The following is a 23,086-nucleotide window of genomic DNA, read 5'->3' on the forward strand; positions in this document are numbered from 1 at the left end:
GACTTCCTAGCCAGTGACCTTCCGTGAACGCACTCGCTCTGCACACACTCTCCGCAGTGACTTCCTAGCCAGTGACCACCCATGCACTCACACTGCCACGCTCTCTGCGGTGACTTCTTAGCTGGTGACCCCCAATGCACGCACTGACCCTGCACACACTCTCCCTGCGGTGACTTCCTAGTCGGTGACTCCCATGCACGCACTGACCCTGCACACACTCTCCCTGCACACACTCTCCCTGCAGTGACTTCCTTGCCAGTGACACCCATGCACGCACTCACCCTGCACACTCTCCCTGCAACGACTTCCTAGCCAGTGACACCAATGCACGCACTGACCCTGCACACACTCTTTCTGCAGTGACTTCCTAGCCAGTGACCCCCATGCACGCACTGACCCTGCACACACTCTCCCTGCAGTGACTTCCTACCCAGCGACCCCCATGCACGCACTGAACCTGCACACACTCTCCCTGCAGTGACTTCCTAGCCAGTGACCCCCATGCACGCACTGACCCTGCACACACTCTCCCTGCAGTGACTTCCTACCCAGCGACCCCCATGCACGCACTGAACCTGCACACACTCTCCCTGCAGTGACTTCCTAGCCAGTGACCCCAATATACGCACTCACCCTGCACACACTCTCTCTGCAGTGACTTCCTAGCCATTGACACCAATGCACGCACTCACACTGCACACGCATTCCTTGCTGTGACTTCCTAGCCTGTGACCTATCATGCACGCACTCACCCTGCATACACTCTCTCCCTTCAGTGACATCCTTGCAGGTGTCCCCGTGCACGCACTCACCCTGCACACATATTCCTTGCAGTGACTTCCTAGCCGGTGACCCCCCCCATGCACGCGCTGCCCCGCACACACTTTGTCGCAGCGACTTTCTGCAACAAGCCTGTCTGTGCACAGAGACACGTGTGCAAACTGACTCCCCGCGCCCTGCACACACTTTCCATGAGGGGTCTACAGCGCCGTGTCTCGCCAGTGGGTTAGTTTCCCGTGCACGGTGACCTCATCACGCACTCCCTGCAGGCAGCGATTTTCAGACAGTACCTGCACACACTCTCCCATCACAATCACACCGCACACACCTTCACCCCACCCCCTCCCCATCGTTGCACACACGCTGCCAGCAGACAGTAATTACACCCAGTCGGTTCTCCTCTCCTTGGATGCAACTTTCACATGGTGGTACCATACACTGCCAGGCGTGCACACCCCCACACTCCCCGCAGTGACTTCCTGCGCCGCGCGCCCCATTCACACACTCTCCATTCACCCGTGTCACAATAATATCTCCATCCTTCTGTTGTCAGCAGCTGCATGGCACCCCTTAAGATGAGAACCCCCCCATTGTCACCCGATGCAATGCCCCATATGACCCATGCAGAGACCCCCCTCTCATGCACGGTACCGGGCACCCCCTCAGTGCACTTCTCACACCAGCAAGGTCCCCTCTCGCCCCTTGGAGGGCATCCTTTCGCCCCCTGCAGAGCCCATCTGAACCATCTAGCACCCTTCTCACCCCCGAAGTAATCCCTCAGTGCACCCTACTCCTTCTGCAGCGCATCCGGTCTTCCTGTCAGACCCCCTCTCGCTCGAGTAGTGCACTTTTCAAACCATCTACAGCTCTTTTCTCACCTCCAGCAGCGGCCCACTCACCCCCAGCAGCGCCCACTCACCCCCAGCAATGGGACGCTGCTGGAGGTGAGTGGGCGCTGCTGGGGAGTGAGTCCCACTCACCGAGAGCAGCTCCTCCCTCACCCCTCGCAGCGCTCTCTCATCCCTCTCAGCGCCCTGCCACCCCTAAGAGTCCCCGTCTCATCCCTAGCAAAACCCCTCTCTCGCAGAGTCCCTCTTCCCCCCATCAGCGCCCCTTTCACCCTCAGAAGCGCCACTCTCATCCCAGCAGAGCTCCTCTCAAGTCTGTACCGCCACTCTCAACCCTCACAGCGCCCCTCTCACGCCTCGCAGCGCCCTCTCACCCTCGCAGCGCCCCCCTCACGCCTCGCAGCGCCCTCTCACCCTCGCAGCGCCCCTCTCACCCTCGCAGCGCCCTCTCACCCTCGCAGCGCCCTCTCACGCCTCGCAGCGCCCTCTCACCCTCGCAGCGCCACTCTCACCCCCAGTAGCGCCCCTTTCACTCCAGCAGCGCCAATCTCAAGTCTGTAGCGCCACTGTCACTTCAGCGCCCTCTCACCCCAGGAGCGCCCCTCTCACCCTCGCAGCGCCCCTCTCACGCCTCGCAGCGCCCCTCTCACGCCTCGCAGCGCCCTCTCACCCTCGCAGCGCCCTCTCACCCTCGCAGCGCCCCCCTCACGCCTCGCAGCGCCCCTCTCACGCCTCGCAGCGCCCTCTCACCCTCGCAGCGCCCCTCTCAACCCTCGCAGCGCCCCTCTCACGCCTCGCAGCGCCCCCCTCACGCCTCGCAGCGCCCCTCTCACGCCTCGCAGCGCCCCTCTCACCCTCGCAGCGCCCTCTCACGCCTCGCAGCGCCCTCTCACCCTCGCAGCGCCCTCTCACGCCTCGCAGCGCCCTCTCACCCTCGCAGCGCCACTCTCACCCCCAGTAGCGCCCCCTCACCCCCAGAAGCGCCCCTTTCACTCCAGCAGCGCCAATCTCAAGTCTGTAGCGCCACTGTCACTTCAGCGCCCTCTCACCCCAGGAGCGCCCCTCTCACCCTCGTAGCGCCACCCTCACCTCTCGCAGCGCCCCTCTCACCTCCGTAGCGCATCCATCGCAGCGCCCCTCTCACGCCTCGCAGCGCCCTCTCACCTCTGTAGCGCCCCTCTCACGCCTCGCAGCGCCCCTCTCACCCTAGTGGCGCCACTCTCACCCCCAGTAGCGACCCTCTCACCTCTAGAAGCGCACCTTTCACGCCAGGAGCGCTCCTCTCAAGTCCGTAGCGCCACTCTCATCCCTCGCAGCGCCCTCTCATCCCTCGCAGCGCCCTCTCACCCCAGCAGCGCCCCTCTCACCCCAGCAGCGCCCCTCTCACCCTCGTAGCGCCACCCTCACCTCTCGCAGCGCCCCTCTCACCTCCGTAGCGCATCCATCGCAGCGCCCCTCTCACGCCTCACAGCGCCCTCTCACCTCTGTAGCGCCCCTCTCACGCCTCGCAGCGCCCTCTCACCTCTGTAGCGCCCCTCTCACGCCTCGCAGCGCCCCTCTCACCCTAGTGGCGCCACTCTCACCCCCAGTAGCGACCCTCTCACCTCTAGAAGCGCACCTTTCACGCCAGGAGCGCTCCTCTCAAGTCCGTAGCGCCACTCTCATCCCTCGCAGCGCCCTCTCACCCCAGCAGCGCCCCTCTCACCCCAGCAGCGCCCCTCTCACCACGCTGTCGCCGGTCTGCTGCACATAGCCGATGTCTTCGATGGCCTTGATGTTGATGATGTGAATCCCCACGTCGTCGGCCGGGATGGCGCTGTACCTGTCGTTGGCCCTCATGATGCCCCGGTCGGCGGCGGGGCTCGGCTCGGGATGCTGCCCTCCTGGAGCCGGTCTCTGGGACTCTAAGGTGAGGGAGAAGAAGACACGTGTGTCAGAAGCCGGAGCCGCCTCTCAGCCTGCCTGCTTCCTGCTGACACCCTGCCAGCCCTCTCCACTCCCTGCTGCCTCCCTGCGCCTATCCCGGCTCCTTCAAGGAGAGGGAGCTTCCTAACCGTGCACGTCTGTTTACTGAAGCCCTGTGCCAGGGACTCCGGAGACCAGGCGCAAGCTCACACAGTAACTGGGCATCGCACAGTAACACATGCTGGGCTTTTGTTCTTGCATTACATGTTTGCTCTTTTATGTTACCATATTCACCCTTCTCAGCAGTTTATAGTGAACCATGTAATTATATACCCACGTCCCGGTACACATATAAATGTAAGTGCATATTGTATATATTGTATACATTTATATTTGTAGAAATAACGCAGATACACACAAAACACAAGTATATATATATATATATATATATATATATATATATTATACATAAAACCTACTGGCAGTCCATGTTTGCATAGAAAAGCGTTTTTTGATTTGCTTACATCTTTGGCACCGTTTGCTGAATCTTCCTAAAATAAAATAAAGAAATAAAGAAATATATACATATATAATCCACTGAAGAAAACAACACTTACAGGGACGTTATAGTTAGGCTCACATTTTAAACAAACAAAACCATAGAAATTCAGCTATTAAAGTTCGAGTAATTTTAAGTAACTATAACTTGTGCATTAAGGTAACTATAGCTCGTGTCCCCCCCAAGGCGTGCATGGCAGGGGCATGAGTTATAGTTACCTTAGGGCGCAAGTTACAGTTACTTGAAATAACTCTAACTATAACAGCTGAATTTCTATGGTTTTGTACATTTAGAATGTGAGCCTTACTATAACGTCCTTGTAACTTTTGGCTTTTTGAGTGAATTTATATGATTTCTTTTTACTGTAAATTCATTTTAATTACTATGCGTTAATCCAACTGCCTACCATATCAACTATGAACCGTAAAACACCTTAGCACCCAAAAACCCATACTACCTAAACCCTAAAAACACATTGAAATCCCCCCAAAAAACATACCCAATCTAAACCCTAAAAATTCTTTCACCACCCAAACTCCCATACCCACCCTAAACCATAAAATATCGTGTCACCCAAAGACCCATACACATCCCAACCCCTAAAAATTACCTTGCCACCCTAAAACGCATAGTCATCCAAAATCCCCAAATTGCCCTTGCTTCACAAAAAACCCATACCCACCCTAAACCCTAAAAATTTACTTGTCACCCAAAAACTCACACCCACCCTAAAACCTAAATTTGTATATACAAACCTAAAACCCATACCCACCATGAACCCTGAAATACCCCTTATCACTTAAAAATCCATACCCACCCAAAACTCTCATATTACACTTGTCACTCAAAAAACCCATACCCACCGCAAACCCTGAAATTACCACTGCCACCCAAAAACCCTTCTCCACCCTGAACCCTAAAACTACCCTTGCCACCCAAAAACCTATACCCACCCTAAAACCTAAAAAAATCCCTTGCCACCCAAAAAACAATATCCACCCTAAATCCAAAATTACCCTTGCTACTCAAAAACCCATACCTTCTCTAATCCCTAAAATTACCCTTGCCACCTAAAAAACATACCCAGCCAAAACCATAAAATTACCCTTGCCACCTAAAAACTCATACCCACCCTAAACATAAAAAAATATATTTTCAACTCAAAAACCCATACACACGCTATACCCTAAAAATTCCCTTGCCGCCCAAAAATCCATGCCTACCCTAAACCCTAAAATAACCCTTGCCACCCAAAAGCCCATACCCACCCTAATATATATATATGTATATATATATATATATATATATATATATATATTTATTGTTACATATTTATATTTACCTGTAAATCTTTACAGCGAATAAGCCTTTACCATTCATTCCTTTACAACAACATTCGTTTCAGTGGCATTGTGTGGCTGCATCATGTTTAACATAGCTAATGATTTGCTGTGTTTTCCACATAAGCCGTCCTTTCCTGCATAGTCTGTAGTTTTTAACAAAAACAAATGTTTCTAGCTCAAACAGTGCAAAAGTTACTAATAACACAGTGACACATGTTGCAGTGCTGTGCAACACCCTCTGCGAACTTTGACTGGTCACCTTCCAGTTGTTTATTGCTGTGTTTGAGTGTAAAAACCAGTACTAATGAGGAGCAACCAATGCTCAGACAGTGTTAAAAAATGTTAAATCAGAAAAAATGTGCCACATTATGCTGCATAATTTGCCTTTTCTTGCTGCATAATTTACTCAACCCTGCTGCATATTTTGACCTTTCCCTGCCGCATAATTCCAGTGGCCCTGGTTATAAGTAACTGACATAAGTATAACTTACATTGCATATATTTCAGAGGTCATCAGCAGAGTATCAGCATAGTATCACAGCGATGCAAGTTTAGCCAATGAATTTCGGTGTTTTTTTTTGTTTTCAAACATTAGTGTTTTTTTCAGTGAATCTCTAGGATTTTTTTTAGCATAAGTAAAAAAATTACTACCTTCCTCACATATAACTCCAATTTATCCTTTGTTTTTTTCAAGGGATTTCTATATTTTTTTATTGTAAAGTAATATTTTATTATAATGCGTTTGCAACCAGCCTCTGCTCATGCACAGCTTTCGTCCATGTGCAGCGGGTAGAGGGGGAGTTTGGTTTCCGGGTCTTGTGACCAGGCCCTGTGACCAACCCATCGCCATGCATGGCCGAAGCCCTGGCCTGTGGCCAAACCTAGGGCCCCCCACAAGCGGCCAAACTAACGGCCACCGTGCCCGGCCTTTGGTGGTGTGCAGCATGGGGTAGGCCACAGGGCCTGGCAAACAAGCCACCCACAGACGATCAGTACCCCAATAATCGGTGATCTGGCCACAGATCCCATCCCCTCATTTTCTTTTATTTAAGTTTCTTTTTTGGTCCTGTGGGGCACCTGCAGGACTCCCAAAGGAGTGCCACAAAAGCACACCAAATATGTTTTCTTGATTTTTGGCCTCAGTGTTGTCCTACTGGGACCCCTTCACAAGGGATAGGGGGGGTTTGATTATTCCTACCTTAGTCCCCTATGTGTTTATTTGTGTTTCAGGACTTGGATACAGAGTAGCTGAGATTATAATGGCAGATGCAACATTTTTGTTCATGTTGCAGCTGAAAGTCACATTGCGTAGTCCCGCAGGTGTCGAGTGGGACTGATCAATCAGATTTACGTATTTTGATGTTTTTTCCTGCGAGAGACTTGCAGGAGTACAGTAGTGCAAGATGTCTATATATTTTGAACAATGATTTGTCTAAAACAGCAGAACAGATATAAACCAAATAACAAAAGCATGTTTTCTGAATAAAAATCTAGCTTTCTGGCAAATTTTCTGTAGTTCTGGTTAGCTGTTTTCCATGTATCGGTCTCCAATTCTTCCTATGGAAAATGCATGGATCAAATAGTATTTTTTCTCAGGACCGCCTTAACAGATTACACAGAAACGATCAAAGAAGGAGCTGAGGTGGACAATTTTTTTTTTTTTTTTGGAAAGTTTTGTGAAGAATTGTCAACAAGCGCCAAAGTTATTAGTAAAACAAACAAGCATTTGCAATGCAATGGGTCCCCTGTGTGCTCGAGTTAGAGCTATTAGGATTGTAAATTCCTAACTGGACTTTTCTTGCCACATAAATTGAAAATGAAAAGAAAAACAATTGACATAAGGAAGTCATTTCAAAGCACCACGGCTGCCATGAGCTTGAGCACGAGAGTTATTGACTCCCTATGTGAATGTCTAGAAAGGATTATGGCTGGTATGAAAGGCAAACCGAAACCGGGGGAGGGGTAATCACATGCTGCAACAGGAAGGAGGAAGTATGACATAGTGTGATGGCCAACAAAAATGTTCACTTAGTGATATCACCTGGAAGGGAACTTAGCACACAAAGGAGCGACATTTCACAAAATGCACCAATAAAAATTAAGCATTTAAGACAAGCACAACAAAGAATGAATAGCAGGAGTGGGCGTGGTTAAAAGCCCACAGAGCGATTACAACCGGCCAGATTGCTTGCGCGCTCAACCCTAAAAACAATCTTCCTATGGAAACCTTGACTGAAGTATACCTACACAGTGGCTACTGTTGATGTGTAATATATATTTACTGTTTCCCCTATTTACTCTATATCTATCTATATACATCTATTTGTCTGTCTGTCTGTCTATCTATTGCCTTATGTTAAAAAACTTTATGAAAAGATAATAAAATCCTAAGATCAGTAGCTTCTTACTTGCAAAAAATGACACTGAAAGGAATGGTTTGATTACTGTGTAAAACTGAATATGTAGCATTTTGCCTGTTATACTGAACTGTGCAAACATTAGCCCCAAGCACTACCCAAGACTTCCAAAAAACACAGCACTATTCATCATGAACGAGATCACTGGTGACATCACATATGATGTGACCAAGATTGCTTTTTATCACCAGGCCTATCACATAGGCTGAGGGCCAGATGTATCATGCATTTATGCGGTTGCAAATGGCCCTATCAGGCTGTTTGTGACTGCAAAAATGCATTTTGGTATGTATGAATTCCAATTTGCAATTTGATAACTTGTTCCTGAATCGCAATTAGGAATTGCGACTACATACCAATTTGGTATTAGGAAGGGGCGTACCAAAGGTCATCTCTTCCTAATACCGAATCACAGCGGTGTGTAGGAATGTTTTATGAAGAAAATGCAGTGGCAAAAGATTCACATTTTACCACCTACATCAGGTAGGTGGTAACCCATTCGCAAAAGGGAAGGGGTACCCAAGGGACCCCTTCTCCTTTGTGAATGCATGCAAGAATTTTTTTTAAACATGCAGTGGCCCCACGAACCACTGTCTACTCTTAAAAAACTGAAAAGAAAACTTTTCATTTTTCTTTTTTAAACACATCCTGTTTTCCTTTAAGGAAAACTGGCTGCGTTAAAAAAAAAATATATTGCTTTATTTAAAAGCAATCACAGACATGATGGTCTGCTGAGCCCAGCAGGCCACCATTCCTGTGATTGTAGCCACTCACAACGGGTCGCAAGTTAGGGCCTACCTCATGAATATTTTTGAGGTAGGTTGATTTGCAAGCCATTGGGAATCGCTAAATGAAACTCCTGGAGTTTCATACATTCAGTTAGCGATTACCTAATTTGGGATTCGCAGGTCATTGCAATTAGGTAATCGCTATTCAGATAAATGATGCATCTGGCCCTTAATGCACTGCAGTTAGTTCACAGCAAATGTTTTAAAAAGATTTTCCAGATTTACAGGATGAAGTAATTCTGAACATTAATAGGTGTCTCCACCCATCTGAAGAGACCATGAAATGAAATGAAAAATATCAGAAATTATAAAGATGTTGTAATATTGAAAAGGGACTGATCCTATTATATCAGAATATGAAAGTATAACCATGATAGTGTACTGTGTGATATCTGCTATCGTTGCTTCCAGTCCCTAATGTGCACCCTCTTTGGAAGTGCCCAAGACTCTGGAGGCACAGCATGGCTTTTAGCTTCACATCACAAGCAGTCTCTTCACTTCTAGCACTCGCTGGACACAGCCTAATGCAGTGCCCAGTGCTACTGGACTCAAGATGTGGTCTTTGGGTAGGCCCTGCTCCCAGTAACCCTCCGGAAGTTACACAGGAAACAGCCTATGATTTTGCCAAAGATGTGCTGGTCTGAGGGTCTGGCATTTAGACATTTACAAACCCATTGCCCCTGTGTCTGCTGGTCATGGCCCTTAGACATTCACTGAGGAAAAGTCCCCTTCCAAGGTACTGATGGGCATGGTGTTCGAAAAACGTTCCTGTATCTAAAGGCTCCCAGTTTTCCGTTTTTACTGATTTCACAGATGAATATGGACAGACAACATAAGTTCCCCGTCTCTATTTATTTTTAAAAATGGAAAAATACAGATAATTGGGCTTTGTTTGAGTGACTCTCCATACTGTTATTCGTGAATTCTAGGCCAACAGAGTTAAAAAAAAAAAGGTTGTGATTTCCTTAAATAACTTCATATATCAACATTTGTCTGTGGAATAATGTTAACATTCCCATGGGGGTGTACTGTTTTATTATATTAAAACCAGATAGACATCAAAGTTTGAGTGCACATTTATCAGTTAAATAAATGGGAAATTCACAAGTTGCGACTTCATTTGTTCACATAACTCAAAATAAATGCGGATAAATACTGATAAGTTTGGCAAAAAATGTGGATAAACACAGATGGAAATGTTAAAAAAATAAATACCATAAAACCAGGAGCCCTAGTGTAATGTAATATAGCTCCAATCTGCAAGCAACTTTTCAAGACCAATGTATGTGGAAATATTTTGTTGCTGCAAAGGTTTGTACAGGTTCACTATCAAGGAGCAACATTATAAGTAAAGCAAAAAAAAACCTTGTCCACAGCTTCGCACATTAACAATATGCACCAGTACAAATTACTGCTGAGTTAGGAACAGTCTTATACATGGGACAAGCTGTGCAAAGTTAGATTATGGGTAGAGTTAGGGTTACATGGTTTTCTTTCAAAGTCTTCCTTGAAAGAAGAACTGCATTTTGCATGCAGATTGATAGCGAAGCCTTTGGCTAAATTATTATTTTTTTATCTGAAGAAAGAGGGGGTGTTTAATCCCCTGGTGAGCAGTCGATCTCCCTAGGATTCACGTGTCCCCACCCTGCCCCGGGACATTTTTTCAAAATGATGCCCAGTGTCATGCAACGTCCAAAAAAGGGGCAGTAAGAGCAGTGGCGGCTTGTGGGATGGAAAAGGGGCAGGGCGACGAATGGTGGGTGGATAGGGGAAACAATGAAATAAAATATGTATAACAATTTACCTTTCTCGCCATGCTGCAACAATCCACTCCTCAGACCACCACTGCAGGCACAGGCTCCCAGCCTGCCGTGCGTCCGATCCTAACACTGCTGTCATGCAGCTGGCAGCATGAAAGCAGCGTTAGGATTGGACAGAGCGCCCAGCCAGGTCACTCAGAGGCAGAGTGGGAGTCTCTGCCTGCTCTCGCCAGCCCGGCAACACAGTGGCGGGTTGGAGAGAGCCCTGGGCGCATGTGTGTTTGGCTGGTCTGCGACAGGTGGCCAAACATACATGCACACTGAGGGGGAGTGCTGTGCACTCCCCCTCTGCCCGTGTCATCGCCTGTGGCTCCACCCCTTTTACAAGAAAATGATAATAAACATCTTTAATATCATTTTCATGTAAAAGTTTAGCAGCAGCTGCTGCTGGCGATGGGGGCAACGCTCCTCTCCGTAGCGGAGGAGCCGTCCCTGAGTAAGAGCAACTTTTTCAGCTCTGATCTGGCATTAACATTTCATCACAATGATAAGGTGGTAAGTGAGGTCACCAGCTACATCATGTGTAAGGTCATGAGCATCAGAAAGGGAGTGGGGGGTCGGATTGGAATGGTTGCATAGCTAATTAAAACTGTCACATTTCTGTGGCTTTTGGAGGGAAAGTCATACCCATGTCCATTAATTGATGAATTTCAATGGACATTCATATGTCTCTAAACAACTTTTTAGTGCGCTGCGTACTTTAGCATAATTCTTTGCAAACATTTTTTCAGTGAATTTTTAGTTTCTTTTAAATATTATGATACATTGTAAAAAGTACATTCCACCAAAACTGAACTTAGCGCCTGTCTCTCCCAAACCAATCCAAATCAAGCATTCAGACGTGTGTCTGAATGCTTGATTAGCTAGGAGCCTATAGCCCATGCACTATCAGGGTGATACGGAATCAATGACATATTCAACCATGTAGTGATTGTTATCCAGTAAGTGAATAACTTGTGGGAGAAACAGAATTGACTGATAACTTGTTCATTCAGCACCTCATTATACAGAAGTGAAAAATTGGGTCTTTGCTCACAGCATGGCAGCGCTGCTGTCTGATTGGCTGAGCATTGTTTGACCTTGCCCCTTGACCTTTCTCTGCAGAGACGCGGAGAGATCGGATGCAAAAGAAAATGTCTATCACAGGGGATGTTATGATATCCTACCGCGAGCAAAAGAAGGAAAACGCCTTTGAGAACTAATTAGTAATTTGGATGAAAATCAAGATAGACATTTTAAAAATTCAAAACAATCGACGACTGATTGGATTACTCATGTTACGTGCCTTTATTTTGATGAGTTTTCTACCACCTGGGCACTAAAAGATGCCTCAGCCTTTAGCTGATTTCTGAAGAGGACATCTAATCGAAACTAGGCCTTTATGAAACTTGATTTATGCTCGAACAATTTGCATAATTTGGGGTATTTTGCATTAGCTTGTACGCGAATTTCCCGAAATTATGACTTTATGCAGAACTGCCATTCATGGCAAAATTATAGCATGGGGCGCAGGAACAATGCGAACAGAAGAGCACCTGTTGTTCGTAGCACTTTTTTTTGAGAATTTTCTTCAACATGAAAAGTGATCTTCAGTCAGAAATTCACATGAGAAAATTATGTGCAATTGCCCATAATTTCCCCCATATTACGCATAATTACACAAAAGCACACCCCTATATAATCTTGAAGCCAGGAGCCCCGTAACCTAATAGCATTTCAACTAGTCTAGGAAAAAAGGTCCCACATTTTGGTCCCCTAGGATTTTCAGCTTCTCTTGAATTGCTTCTTATTCCTCAGAGTTTCATCTATATTTAAAGCACGTAATATGAACAAACCACAGAATTGTCATCTCATTGCTCTCGTAGATAGTGAAACAAAAATCTATGTTAAAATCCTTTTGTAAGAGTTAGGAAGTTCAGTGGAGGAAGCCAACATCTTACTTTTCTGCCAGACACTTGACATTTGCATAGCCCTTAGCATCCTTAGTTAAAGAGCTGTTAGGAATCCAGGGGGAAAGCTCTTTGCCTGATTTCTGGGCGTCTCAGCTGCCTTTAGCAGAGTTAATAGAGCCCATACTCTGGGAAAACGTTCTGGGCTTAGAAAAATCCATCTTCTCACTAGGGATCATCGAGTATGTGTCAAATTCGGAAAAGGATACAGAATAGATAAAACGAGTATGACCAGCCGTGGATTAAAGCAGGGCTGCATTCTTGCCTTCTTGGATTTTGACCTTTAAACTGCTGAGATGGGTACTGACCCAATTTCTAACATAATGTAAATGGAACAAGAAACCTTCTGCTATAGCTGGGGTCCAGCATATTAGCCTTCTCAAGTATACTAATGATAAGGTTATTTTGGATATTGCTCCCATTGTGCTTCATAGACCTCAATAAGTTATCGACCAATACAATCTTAGAAATTATTTGGTGGTGAAGCTCTTCTCCCTGGCCCATTTACTTAAACTCAATCGAAAGATTGGAAAAAACTATAACTAAGAATAAATAATTCCAATGCTCTTACTTCTCTGATGAATTGAAACTTGGTGCATTAAAGAGAACACACTAGGGTGGTCATTACAACCCTGGCGGTCGGTGTTAAAGCGGCGGTAAGACCGCCAACAGGCCGGCGGTAAAAAAATTGCAATTATGACCGTGGCGGAAACTGCCAACAAAGACAGCCACTTTAACACTCCGACCGCCACGGCGGTACAAACAAACAGCGCAGCGGTCACCGCCAACAGACAGGCGGGAGACAATGTACCGCCCACACTATTATGACAGGCCAATCCGCCACCTTTTCCGGGGCGGATTCAACGCGGATAAAAACACAGCGGAAACAGAAATTTCGAAGGGAAAACGGTCACCTCTACACACCCCACGAGGAACCAGGACATCATGGAGCCGGAACTCCAAATTCTCCCTGCGATAGTCTTCCTGCTCCTCTACCAGGAGCACGAACGGCGGCGGCAAAGACCACGGTGAGTACTGCACCTACGACACAGGGGAGGGGGGAGGGAAAAAACAGGGACATACACACGCAACACCCCCACCCTCACCCACTACAACACACACAAAAGCATATCAATACATCACAGTTACACCCCCCAAAACCCCGGAAGAATGCAAAGACAATAGAAAATTAGTGTAACCATTGTAATATATTAAAAGCAAGTACGCAAAAATATATATATACACCATGTACAAAATATATACCAAACATGGTAGTCCAGGTAGTGCACTAAGAAAGTCCGTGGAACACTGGGACCACACGGTATGGGCGAGGCCCACACAAGATCCCCAACCATGACGGAGAGAACACTGCAGGGGCATCAGATACCAATAAAACAGGCACCTCAGGGGGAGGGAAAGGGGGGGGACCTCAGCCGCTAGAGTGCACGACGCCAAATCCACGAGGGGGCCACATGCCCACTGTTCCATCCTGGGGAGTGCAAAGCCACAGTCTCTCAAGTCTCTACAGTGGGTGGGTTGCCCACTGTTCCATCCTGGGGAGTGCAAAGCCACAGTCTCTCAAGTGTCTACAGTGGGTGGCTTGCCCACTGTTCAATCCTGGGGAGTGCAAAGCCACAGTCTCACAAGTGGATGACAGTCTCCACTGTTTCTGGAGGGGGCATGGTGCCCAGAGTGCTTCATCCTGTGAAGGACAGAGGTAGTGGATGACAGTCTCCACTGGTTTTGGAGGGGGCATGGTGCCCAGAGTGCTTCATCCTGTTAAGGACAGAGGTAGTGGATGAAAGTCTCCACTGGTTCTGGAGGGGGCATGGTGCCCAGAGTGCATAATTCACCCCGTGACGGACTCAGTTGCATCAGTGCCCCTGCCGCTCATGGGCTAGTGGTTCTTGAGATGGCGGTGCCCTGTTCAGTGGTGCTTGAGATGGTGGTGCCCTGTTCAGCGGTGCTTGAGATGGCGGTGCCCTGTGCAGCGGTGCTTGAGATGGCGGTGCCCTGTTCAGCGGTGCTTGAGATGGCGGTCTCCATTGCAGGGTCTCAGCTGCTGGCGGTCCTTCATGGCCCAGCGGGCCTTTTGCTGGCGGTCCTTCATGGCCCAGCGAGCCTTTTGCTGGTGGTCCTTCATGGCCCAGCCGGGCTTTTGCTGGCGGTCCTTCATGGCCCAGCCGGGCTGGTGCTGGCGGTGGCCTCCTGGACAGCTGGGCTGGTGCTGGCGGTGGCCTCCTGGGTAGCTGGGCTGGTGCTGGCGGTGGCCTCCTGGGCAGCTGGGCTGGTGCTGGCCTCCTGGGCAGCTGGGCTGATGGCGGTCTTCTCCGCCGTGCTGCCCTTCCCAGACTTCCCTGGTTTCTTGTGGCCCTTCCCCACCTTGGAAGGTGTCACAGCTGACTCCACACTCCCAACGGGACCCCTGGGACCCCTGGGAGCAGCTTTGGTGACTGGAGTCTTCCCCCTCTCCCGCCGGGCACTGGCCAACTTCTGATGCTTCACAGGTGGGGGACTGTTTGTGCTGTGGCTCCGTGCCACACTGGCTGCCCTGGTGGCCGGTGCACTCTAGATTCCGGTGACTACAGGCACCACTGGTCCCGGAGATGTTGTGGCTGAGGTGCTAGTTCGGGACGTATGAGACGGACGGGGTGGGGGAGGTGTGGGAAAGAGGTCATGGTTGAACAGGAAAAAGTATTTTGGACACACTGGGACGGGTAGCTGGAGGGGGTTTGGGAGTGGAGGAAGAGGTGGTGGTTGAAGGAGGTGTACGTTTGGTGACTTTGGGTGAAGGTGCATGCGCTGGAGGCTGTCGTGAGGTGGATGACTTTTGGATGATGTGTGCCTGTGTTTGTGTATCTTGGGAGGGGGCATCACAGACACACTGGGAGAGGACACAGGGGAAGTGCGAATGGTAGTGGGGGTGGTGACTGCACGTGAGCGGGGTGTGGTGGTCGGTTTGCTGGAGAGGGACGTAGTGGCTGTAGAGGTAGTGCATGCAGGTGTGAGTGTAGACGAGACTGGGAAGGAGGAGGGAGATGAGGAGGAGGGGGACACAGTAGAGGCAGTGAATGTTGCTGTGTCTGCATGTGTGTGATGCTTGCGTGAGTGCCTGCGGGATGTGTGGTGCTTATGTTTGCCTGAGCTTCCCTTGGGTGTTGACGTGTGTGCATGTTGGTCTGTAGGTGTGCTTGGGATAGGCTGAGGTACAGGGGATTGGGTCTGGGTGGAGGAAGTTGGAGAGGGGAGGCTAGAGACGGGGACAATGGCTGCCATCAGTGCTGAGTCCAGAGTCTGAAAAGCTCGCTGAAGGGCCGCCTGACCAGAATGAATGCCCTCCAGGAATGCATTTGTTTGTTGCAATTGCCTCTCTACACCCTGGATGGCATTCAAAATGGTAGACTGCCCAACAGTGAGGGACCTGAGGAGGTCAATGGCCTCCTCACTGAGGGCAGCAGGGGTGACTGGGGCAGAGCCTGAGGTGCCTGGGGCGAAGGTGATGCCCACCCTCATGGGTGAGCGGGCACGGGGCAAAGGCTGAGGGGCTGCTGGGAGGGCGGTGCTGGTAGGGGGGGTGGCGGCTGTACCTGTAGATGCGGGGGGCACAGATGTTGCCGCCACCACAAGGGAGCTCCCATCAGAGGACGAGTCTGTGTCGCTGGTCTCAGCTCCTTTCCCCGCCGTGGAGCTCCCCTCGCCCTACTGGTGAATTCAGACTCCGTAGTGTCGCCCTCCAGGGCCATGTGGGATGCAGCTCACTCGTGCTCCGGTGCCACTGCTCCTCCGCCTGATGATACTAATGCACACAAGAACAGGGAGACCACAAAAAGGGGGGGAAGACAGAAGAAAGGCATGTTGAGTGCATGCATTACTGCTACAGTTGGCGGACACGACAGACATAGAAGCCCCCTGCACTACGCTGTGCTCTTGGGCTCCACTGTTCAATCCCTGGGAAATGGCCTACAAGGCTATGGATGACATCTGCACACATAGATGACACAGGGGCATGACTAGGTGTACTTGGCACTCTACAGAGGTGGGCTGGGGTGCCACATGGCCTGCCTTACGGAGGGGCCTTGCCTACGGAACTCGCCCTGGCCTAGGGAAACCCACACCCCACCTCCCCCACCCAGATACCTCCACTGCACGCAAAGTCAGCAGAATGAGAGTTTACCCACCCCCTTGTGGCTGCTTTGATGCCGTCAAGCGCCCATCCAACTCCGGGTAGGCCACCGCCAGGATCCTGAACATCAGGGGGGTCATGGTGCGACAGACACCCCTCCCACATTGGGAGGCCATCCCCAGCTGAGCCTCCGCCGTCTTCTTGCTCCAGCGGTGAATGTCCTCCCATCTTTTCCGGCAGTGGGTGCTCCGTCTGTGGTAGACCCCCAGGGTCCGGATGTCCTTGGCGATGGCACGCCAAATATCTTTCTTCTGGTGGGCGCTGACCTACATGAAATGTACAGGGCAAAAAGGGAAGTTATTACCAACTGCACCGTCAAAGTGATTGGCCCCCATCCCTACCTTTGCCATGTGGCACATGCATTCACCGTCTTTCATGCACGCCGCACTCTCCCCCCTTCCTTCTTACATCCAGCCCTCTCCACACAGGCATAGCCCATACAACATGCTCCCTGTGTACTTACCTGTTGGTCTGGAGGACCGTAGAGTAGCGTGTTCTGGGGGAGGACCCCATCCACGAACTTCTCCAACTCCTCCGATGTGAAGGCAGGGGCCCTTTCCCCAGACACTCAAGCCATTGTCTCTTCCAGACCGAGGTCACAGCAGCACTTGCAGTGTAGGTCCTCTCCTCAGGTATCGAGTGATTGAACAGATAGAAAATGGCGGTCACGTCTGCGGCAGTGCGTACAGTCACCGCCGGCGTACATCGCCATTGGCTCCTGGGACCCATAGGGTCCAATGTTAACCAATGCAGCATTGCGCCGCAGTCTTCGATCGCCTACTGCGACGGTGTACAACGCCATCACAGTTACCTCACATCCCATTGTCCCACTTTACAGGTCAGACAGCCGCCATTTCAGGGGCCCACATGGCTTCATTTCCAACTGGGTCACACATACCTAGGCCTAGACTCAACACACATACAGGCCACATTTTGTGCATGTTTGGTGTTCTGGGTAAACTGTGGGTACGTACCTCTGAGTTGTTTGACTCTGTGCTCGCTGTTATCCTTCAAAGGCACCGTCCGCTGGGACATGTGAGGAGATGGCGGCATCCTCCGGTGTACCGACCGTTGGTGGACCTGTCGACAATGGAGGAACGACATTTGATTATCACATACAGGCTTGACCGTGCCACAATCCAGGAACTGTGTACCCAGTTGGAGACAGACCCAATGTCAGCAATCCGCCATCCCACAGGAATCCCCCCTCAAGTGCAGGTGCTGTCAGTGCTCCATTTCCTTGCAAGTGGGTCATTTCAAACAACAGTGGCCATAGCACCAGGGATGTCCCAGCCAATGTTTTCAAATGTATTGTCCAGCGTGTCTGCCCTTCTGAAACACATGCGGAGCTACATCATTTTCCCTCAGGTGGAGGATTTGCCTACAGTGAAAGGGGATTTCTATGGCCTGGGACACATCCCCAACATCATAGGTGCCATTGATGGGACACATGTGGCTTTGGTACCCCCCCACAGGAGTGAACAGGTGTACAGAAACCGGAAGATCATTCTATGAATGTACAGATGGTATGTTTGGCAGACCAGTACATCTCCCATGTGAATGCCATGTTCCCTGGCTCAGTGCATGACACCTACATCCTGCGGAATAGCAGCATCCCTTATGTGATGGGTAAACTCCAGAGGCACTGTGTGTGGCTATTAGGTGAGCACCTGGAAGCAAGTCAGTGGGAATGGTTGTCTGGGTCTGGGGATATCCCTCCAGATTAGTGCGTGTCTAACAGTTGTCCATCACCATTTGCAGGTGACTCTGGTTGACCCAACCTGTCATGGCTACTGACCCCAGTGAGGAATCCGAGGACAAGGGCAGAGGAACGCTACACTGAGGCCCATGGGCGAACTAGGAGGGTGATCGAGCGGACCTTCGGCCTCCTGAAGGCCAGGTTCAGGTGTCTCCATATGACAGGTGGATCCCTATTCTACTCACCAAAGAAGGTGTGCCAGATCATCGTGGCCTGCTGTATGCTTCATAACTTGGCTTTGCAACAACAGGATCCTTTTCTGCAGGAGGATGTTCCAGATGGCAGTGTTGTTGCAGCTGTGGAGCCTGTGGACAGTGAAGACGAGGAAGCAGAGGAAGAAGACATGCACAACAGGGACTCAGTGATCCAGCAATATTTCCATTGAGACACAGGTAAGAGTACAGACCTGCCTACTACATGTAATTTAACACTACTATCTCTCTACTGTGTGTCTTTTTCACCCGGTGTATGGTCACTGAGTTGTCACTTTCCCTTACGATTTCACAGATGTGGGTCCCACTGTGTGACATCTGCTTAGATTCCTCATGGACTAGAGCTGTGTGACATAGGTATGTTGACATTAAACTTGAAAGACCATTTTGTCACTGTAATTGCTAATACACTATTTTGAATTCACAGACAGACTCCAGATTGTTATGTGCTTTAAGTGTGTTTATTTAAGTGCTCAATATTGGAGGGGGTAGTGAAATGGTGAGGGGTGATGGCGAAGGAGTGTCCGTGGCAGAGTCCAGTCTATTAGTCTCACAGGTGCATTGCCCAAATGGGCATAGGAAGTGAAGCTGGGGCAGTTTAAGTATGGCCAGGTTGACAGTAGGATGACAATCTCATTTCTTGGCGGGGGTCTTGGCATCGTGCTCTGTCTTTGTCCTGGATCTCAGGGACCGTTTGTGGGGTGGTTCTCCCCCTGCAGGGGGTGGGGTGCTGGTGTGGTGGTCCTGTGGCGGGGCATCCTGTCCACTAGCGCCGGCGTCCATGCTAGTGTCAGGGGCCCCTTGTAGTGCCACAGTGTCCCTCCTGGTGTTCACGTGTTCTTTCAGCACCCCTAAGGTGGTGCCCAGGGTGGAGCTGATGGTTCTGAGTTTCTCCCTGAAGACCATATACTGTTCCTCCTGCAGGCGCTGGGTCTCCTGAAACTTGGCCAGTACCATTGCCATCATCTCCTGGGAGTGGTGGTATGCTCCCATGATGGAGGAGAGGGCCTCGTGGAGAGTGGGTTCCCTTGGCCTGTCCGCCCCCTGTCGCACAGTAGCCCTCCCAGTTCCTGGGCCTCCGTCCCCTGGACCGTGTGCCCACTACCACTGCCCCCAAGTCCCTGTTGTTGGGGTGGTGGGTTATCCTGGGTTCCCCGTAGTGGTGGACACACTGCTGATTGACGTGTCCTGGGGACGGAGGTATGGGCCCGCTGGGTGGGTGCTGTGCTGGTGTTTCCAGAGGGTGGAAGCTCTGTAGTGGCCTGTGACTGTGTGATGGGAACCGACTGTCCCGAGGTCCCCGATGGTCCGGGCTGGTCATCTAGATCCAGTTGGACAGAGGTGCTGTTCATCACTGTGGGCCTCTTCTGTTGGTGGTGTGGACATGTGTGGACCCTCCTGTCCGGTGACGTTGGGTAGGGGTCCTGCAGGGGTATAAAAGGATGGTTATTACATCTGTGTGTGTCATGGTGTGCAATGGGTGGGTGACCGTGTACCCCAGTGTTTGCATTCCTGTGTAGGACCTTGTGTGAGGATGGTTTAGGGGGTTGTATGGGTATGTGCAGTGGGCATGCTGTGTTGTTGCCTGCAGGGCTTGGTGTTGGGATGGGTGGTTTGTGATGTTGGGACATATGTGAGGAGTTGGGGTGAGGGTGAGGGTGGGGGTATGTGATAGCCTGCAGGTAGGGTGCGGGTTGTAATAGTTAAGATTTGTCTTACCAGAGTCCATTCCTCCACCTACTCCTGCGAGGCCCTCAGGATGCAGAATCACCAAGACCTGCTCCTCCCATGTTGTTAGTTGTGGGGGAGGGTCCGCCGCCAGTCCTCTGAACCGCCAGGTGGTGTCTTGAGACCACGGAACGCACCTTCCCCCGTAGGTCGTTCCACGGCTTCCTGATGTCCTCCCGATTTCTTGGGTGCTGTCCCACTGCGTTGACCCTGTCCACTATTCTTCGCCATAGCTCCATCTTCCTTGCAATGGAGGTGTGCTGCACCTGTGCTCTGAATAGCTGTGGCTCTACCCGGACGATTTCCTCCACCATGACCCTGAGCTCCTCCTCCGAGAACCTGGGGTGTCTTTGCCGTGCCATGGGGTGGTGTAGGTGATGTGTGGGGTGGAGTGTGTGGTGATATGTGGGGTGATATGTAGTGGTGTGTTGTGTGAGGTGCGTGGAAGTTGTGTGGGTGATGGTGTTGTGTGCCTGTGGATGCTGTTGTTCTTGCTGGTGCTCTCTCTCTGGCCTTCTTTCAGAATTTTTTGTTGTGGGAGTTTCTGGGTGATGTGGGTGTGTGTTTTATATTGTAATGGGTGTGTGGGAGTGGTGTGTGTATGTGTATCAGGTGTGTGTATTTGGAATTGTCCAATGTGGCTGTGTTTTGTAAGAGTGTGTGTATTTTGAGCGCGGCGGTGTGTATCGCCAATGGAATACCGCGTTTGAAAGACCGCCGCATGGATTCGTGTGTCGTGATAGTGTGGGCGTATTTCTGTTGGCGTGACGGTGGAGGATTTGTTTTCGCCAGTTTATCACTGACCTTTGGTGTGGCGGACTTGTGTGGGTGTCTGAATTTTGGCGGATTCCGTGCTGTGGGTCATAATGGCTGTGGCAGAATTCCGCTGCTGCGGCGGTGTGTTGGTGGTCTTCTGCACGGCGGTAAGTGGCTTTTACCGCCAATGTTGTAATGAGGGCCTATATGTTGGACAGGTCAGCTACCTTACATTCAATTAAAATTAATACTTTAAAAGTAAATAGAAACATATTTCTTTAAATACTAAAATAAAAAAACATGGTTTTAAAACATTCAGTTAAAATACATAAAAAAAATCAGAAGCATTAACGCAATCCTAAAAAAATACATATAAATACATACAACTTAGAAATAAAGAAATAATTAATGTCAATTAAAGCTCCAATTTATTATACAATTAAAAACTTTAACATTCCATTATAACTCCATGCGAACAAGAGTCATAACAATTCACAAACTATTTGCTACTCTAAATTCAACCTCAGCAACAGTAGGCTTAGATTTACCATTCCATTGTAGGCAACAGTAGGGAAACAACAGGACTTTAAAGGGATACGATTTACAATTCCCACTTGAACCTGAGGTACAGCAGAGACAGTGTTGGACAGGAAAAGGGTTGCACTTTGGAGGGGGCAGATTTACAGTATAGCAACAGTAGAGAAAGTGTTGGACTTTGGAGGGCTCAGATTTACTGTTTCCGTCCAAACGAAGCAGGATTTCTACAGGTGTAGGACTTTGGAGAAGTTATATTGACTATGCCCACTCCAATCTGAACAACAGTAGTGGAGGTGTCTGACATTGGAGGCATCTGATTTCCTATTCCCACTTCAAGCTGAGGAACAGTAAGGAATGTGTTGGATGTTGGAGGGGTCATATTTACTATTCCAACTTCAACATAAGTAATTGCAGGGAAAGTGTAGGACTTTAGAGGGGCCATATTAACCATTTCCAGTCCAAACCGAGCAAAAGTAATGAAAGAGTTGCACTTTTGAAGGGTCCAGTTTAATATTCTGACTCCAAACTGATCAACTTTGCTGAAAGTGTTTGATTTGGAGGCTTTAGACATACTATTCCCACTACAACCTAAGTAACAGTAGAGAACGTGTTGGGCTTTGGAGTCCTCAGATTTACTATTCACACTTCAGATGAAGGGACTAGGTGAGGTTCTTGGTAAGACACGCCCCCCCAAGAAAACATCATAAATGGGGGAGGAGACAGAGGACAGGGCAACCTAAACTAAACTACATTCATTGAGAGTAGAAACATCCTGGATTGGGTCTAAAACATGGGCCAGTATTTGACTTTCAGATCAGATGAGGCAGAGCTCTATAAAGGTTCACCTGACTCATAGACTATTTAGTCCTGGCCCAATGATATACCGCAATAAAAAAATTGTTGTCCAAAGATTTTCATTGTTGATTTGTGTTTTTGATCATTAGAGAAGTAAATTAGTTTAGGTAGACATTGCTGATCCGGGCCAAATTTTTCTGGACAACATTTTAAAAAATGACTGATGTGTTGCAGTGATATTGTAATATTTCAGGAACAATGAGACCTATATACTTCATTTGGTGTCAAACATAGGTTTTGGGAGTCACGTGGTCTTATAGAGACAGAAAATAGATCTTCTGAGCAACCTTTCCACCATTTTCCAAAATGGTGGCTATAATAGAGAAAGAAGAGACATATATAGAAATAAAACAGAAATAATAACTTTTTTATCCTTTTATATGTACACCAAACAATGTTAATTATCTGAATATAAAAAAATTAAGTTTATCACTCTTGTTTTAGATACATTTTTCATAGTGAACATAGGGGGTGATTCTGATTCTGGCGGGCGGCGGAGGCCGCCCGCCAGAATTCCGCCCTCCATTATACCGCTCCGCGGTCAGAAGACCGCGGAGGGTATTATGAGTTTTTCCCTGGGCTGGCGGGCGGTCTCCAAAAGACCGCCCGCCAGCCCTGGGAAAAACTCCCTTCCCACGAGGATGCCG

At 49.2% G+C, this 23,086-nt stretch overlaps 1 protein-coding gene across 2 annotated transcripts in view; it reads right to left on the reverse strand.

Moving 5' to 3' along the window:
- Positions 1-23,086, reverse strand: part of ANO1 (anoctamin 1) — a 616,593-nt gene that overhangs the window by 359,115 nt on the left and 234,392 nt on the right. For both annotated transcript variants that reach the window (XM_069221899.1, XM_069221898.1), the window contains exon 2: positions 3,354-3,532. In XM_069221899.1, the coding sequence (XP_069078000.1) occupies positions 3,354-3,532 (179 nt within the window). The remainder of the gene's footprint in view (positions 1-3,353; positions 3,533-23,086) is intronic.

This window comes from Pleurodeles waltl, chromosome 3_1, assembly GCF_031143425.1.
Source record: "Pleurodeles waltl isolate 20211129_DDA chromosome 3_1, aPleWal1.hap1.20221129, whole genome shotgun sequence".
Lineage (NCBI taxonomy): Eukaryota > Metazoa > Chordata > Amphibia > Caudata > Salamandridae > Pleurodeles > Pleurodeles waltl.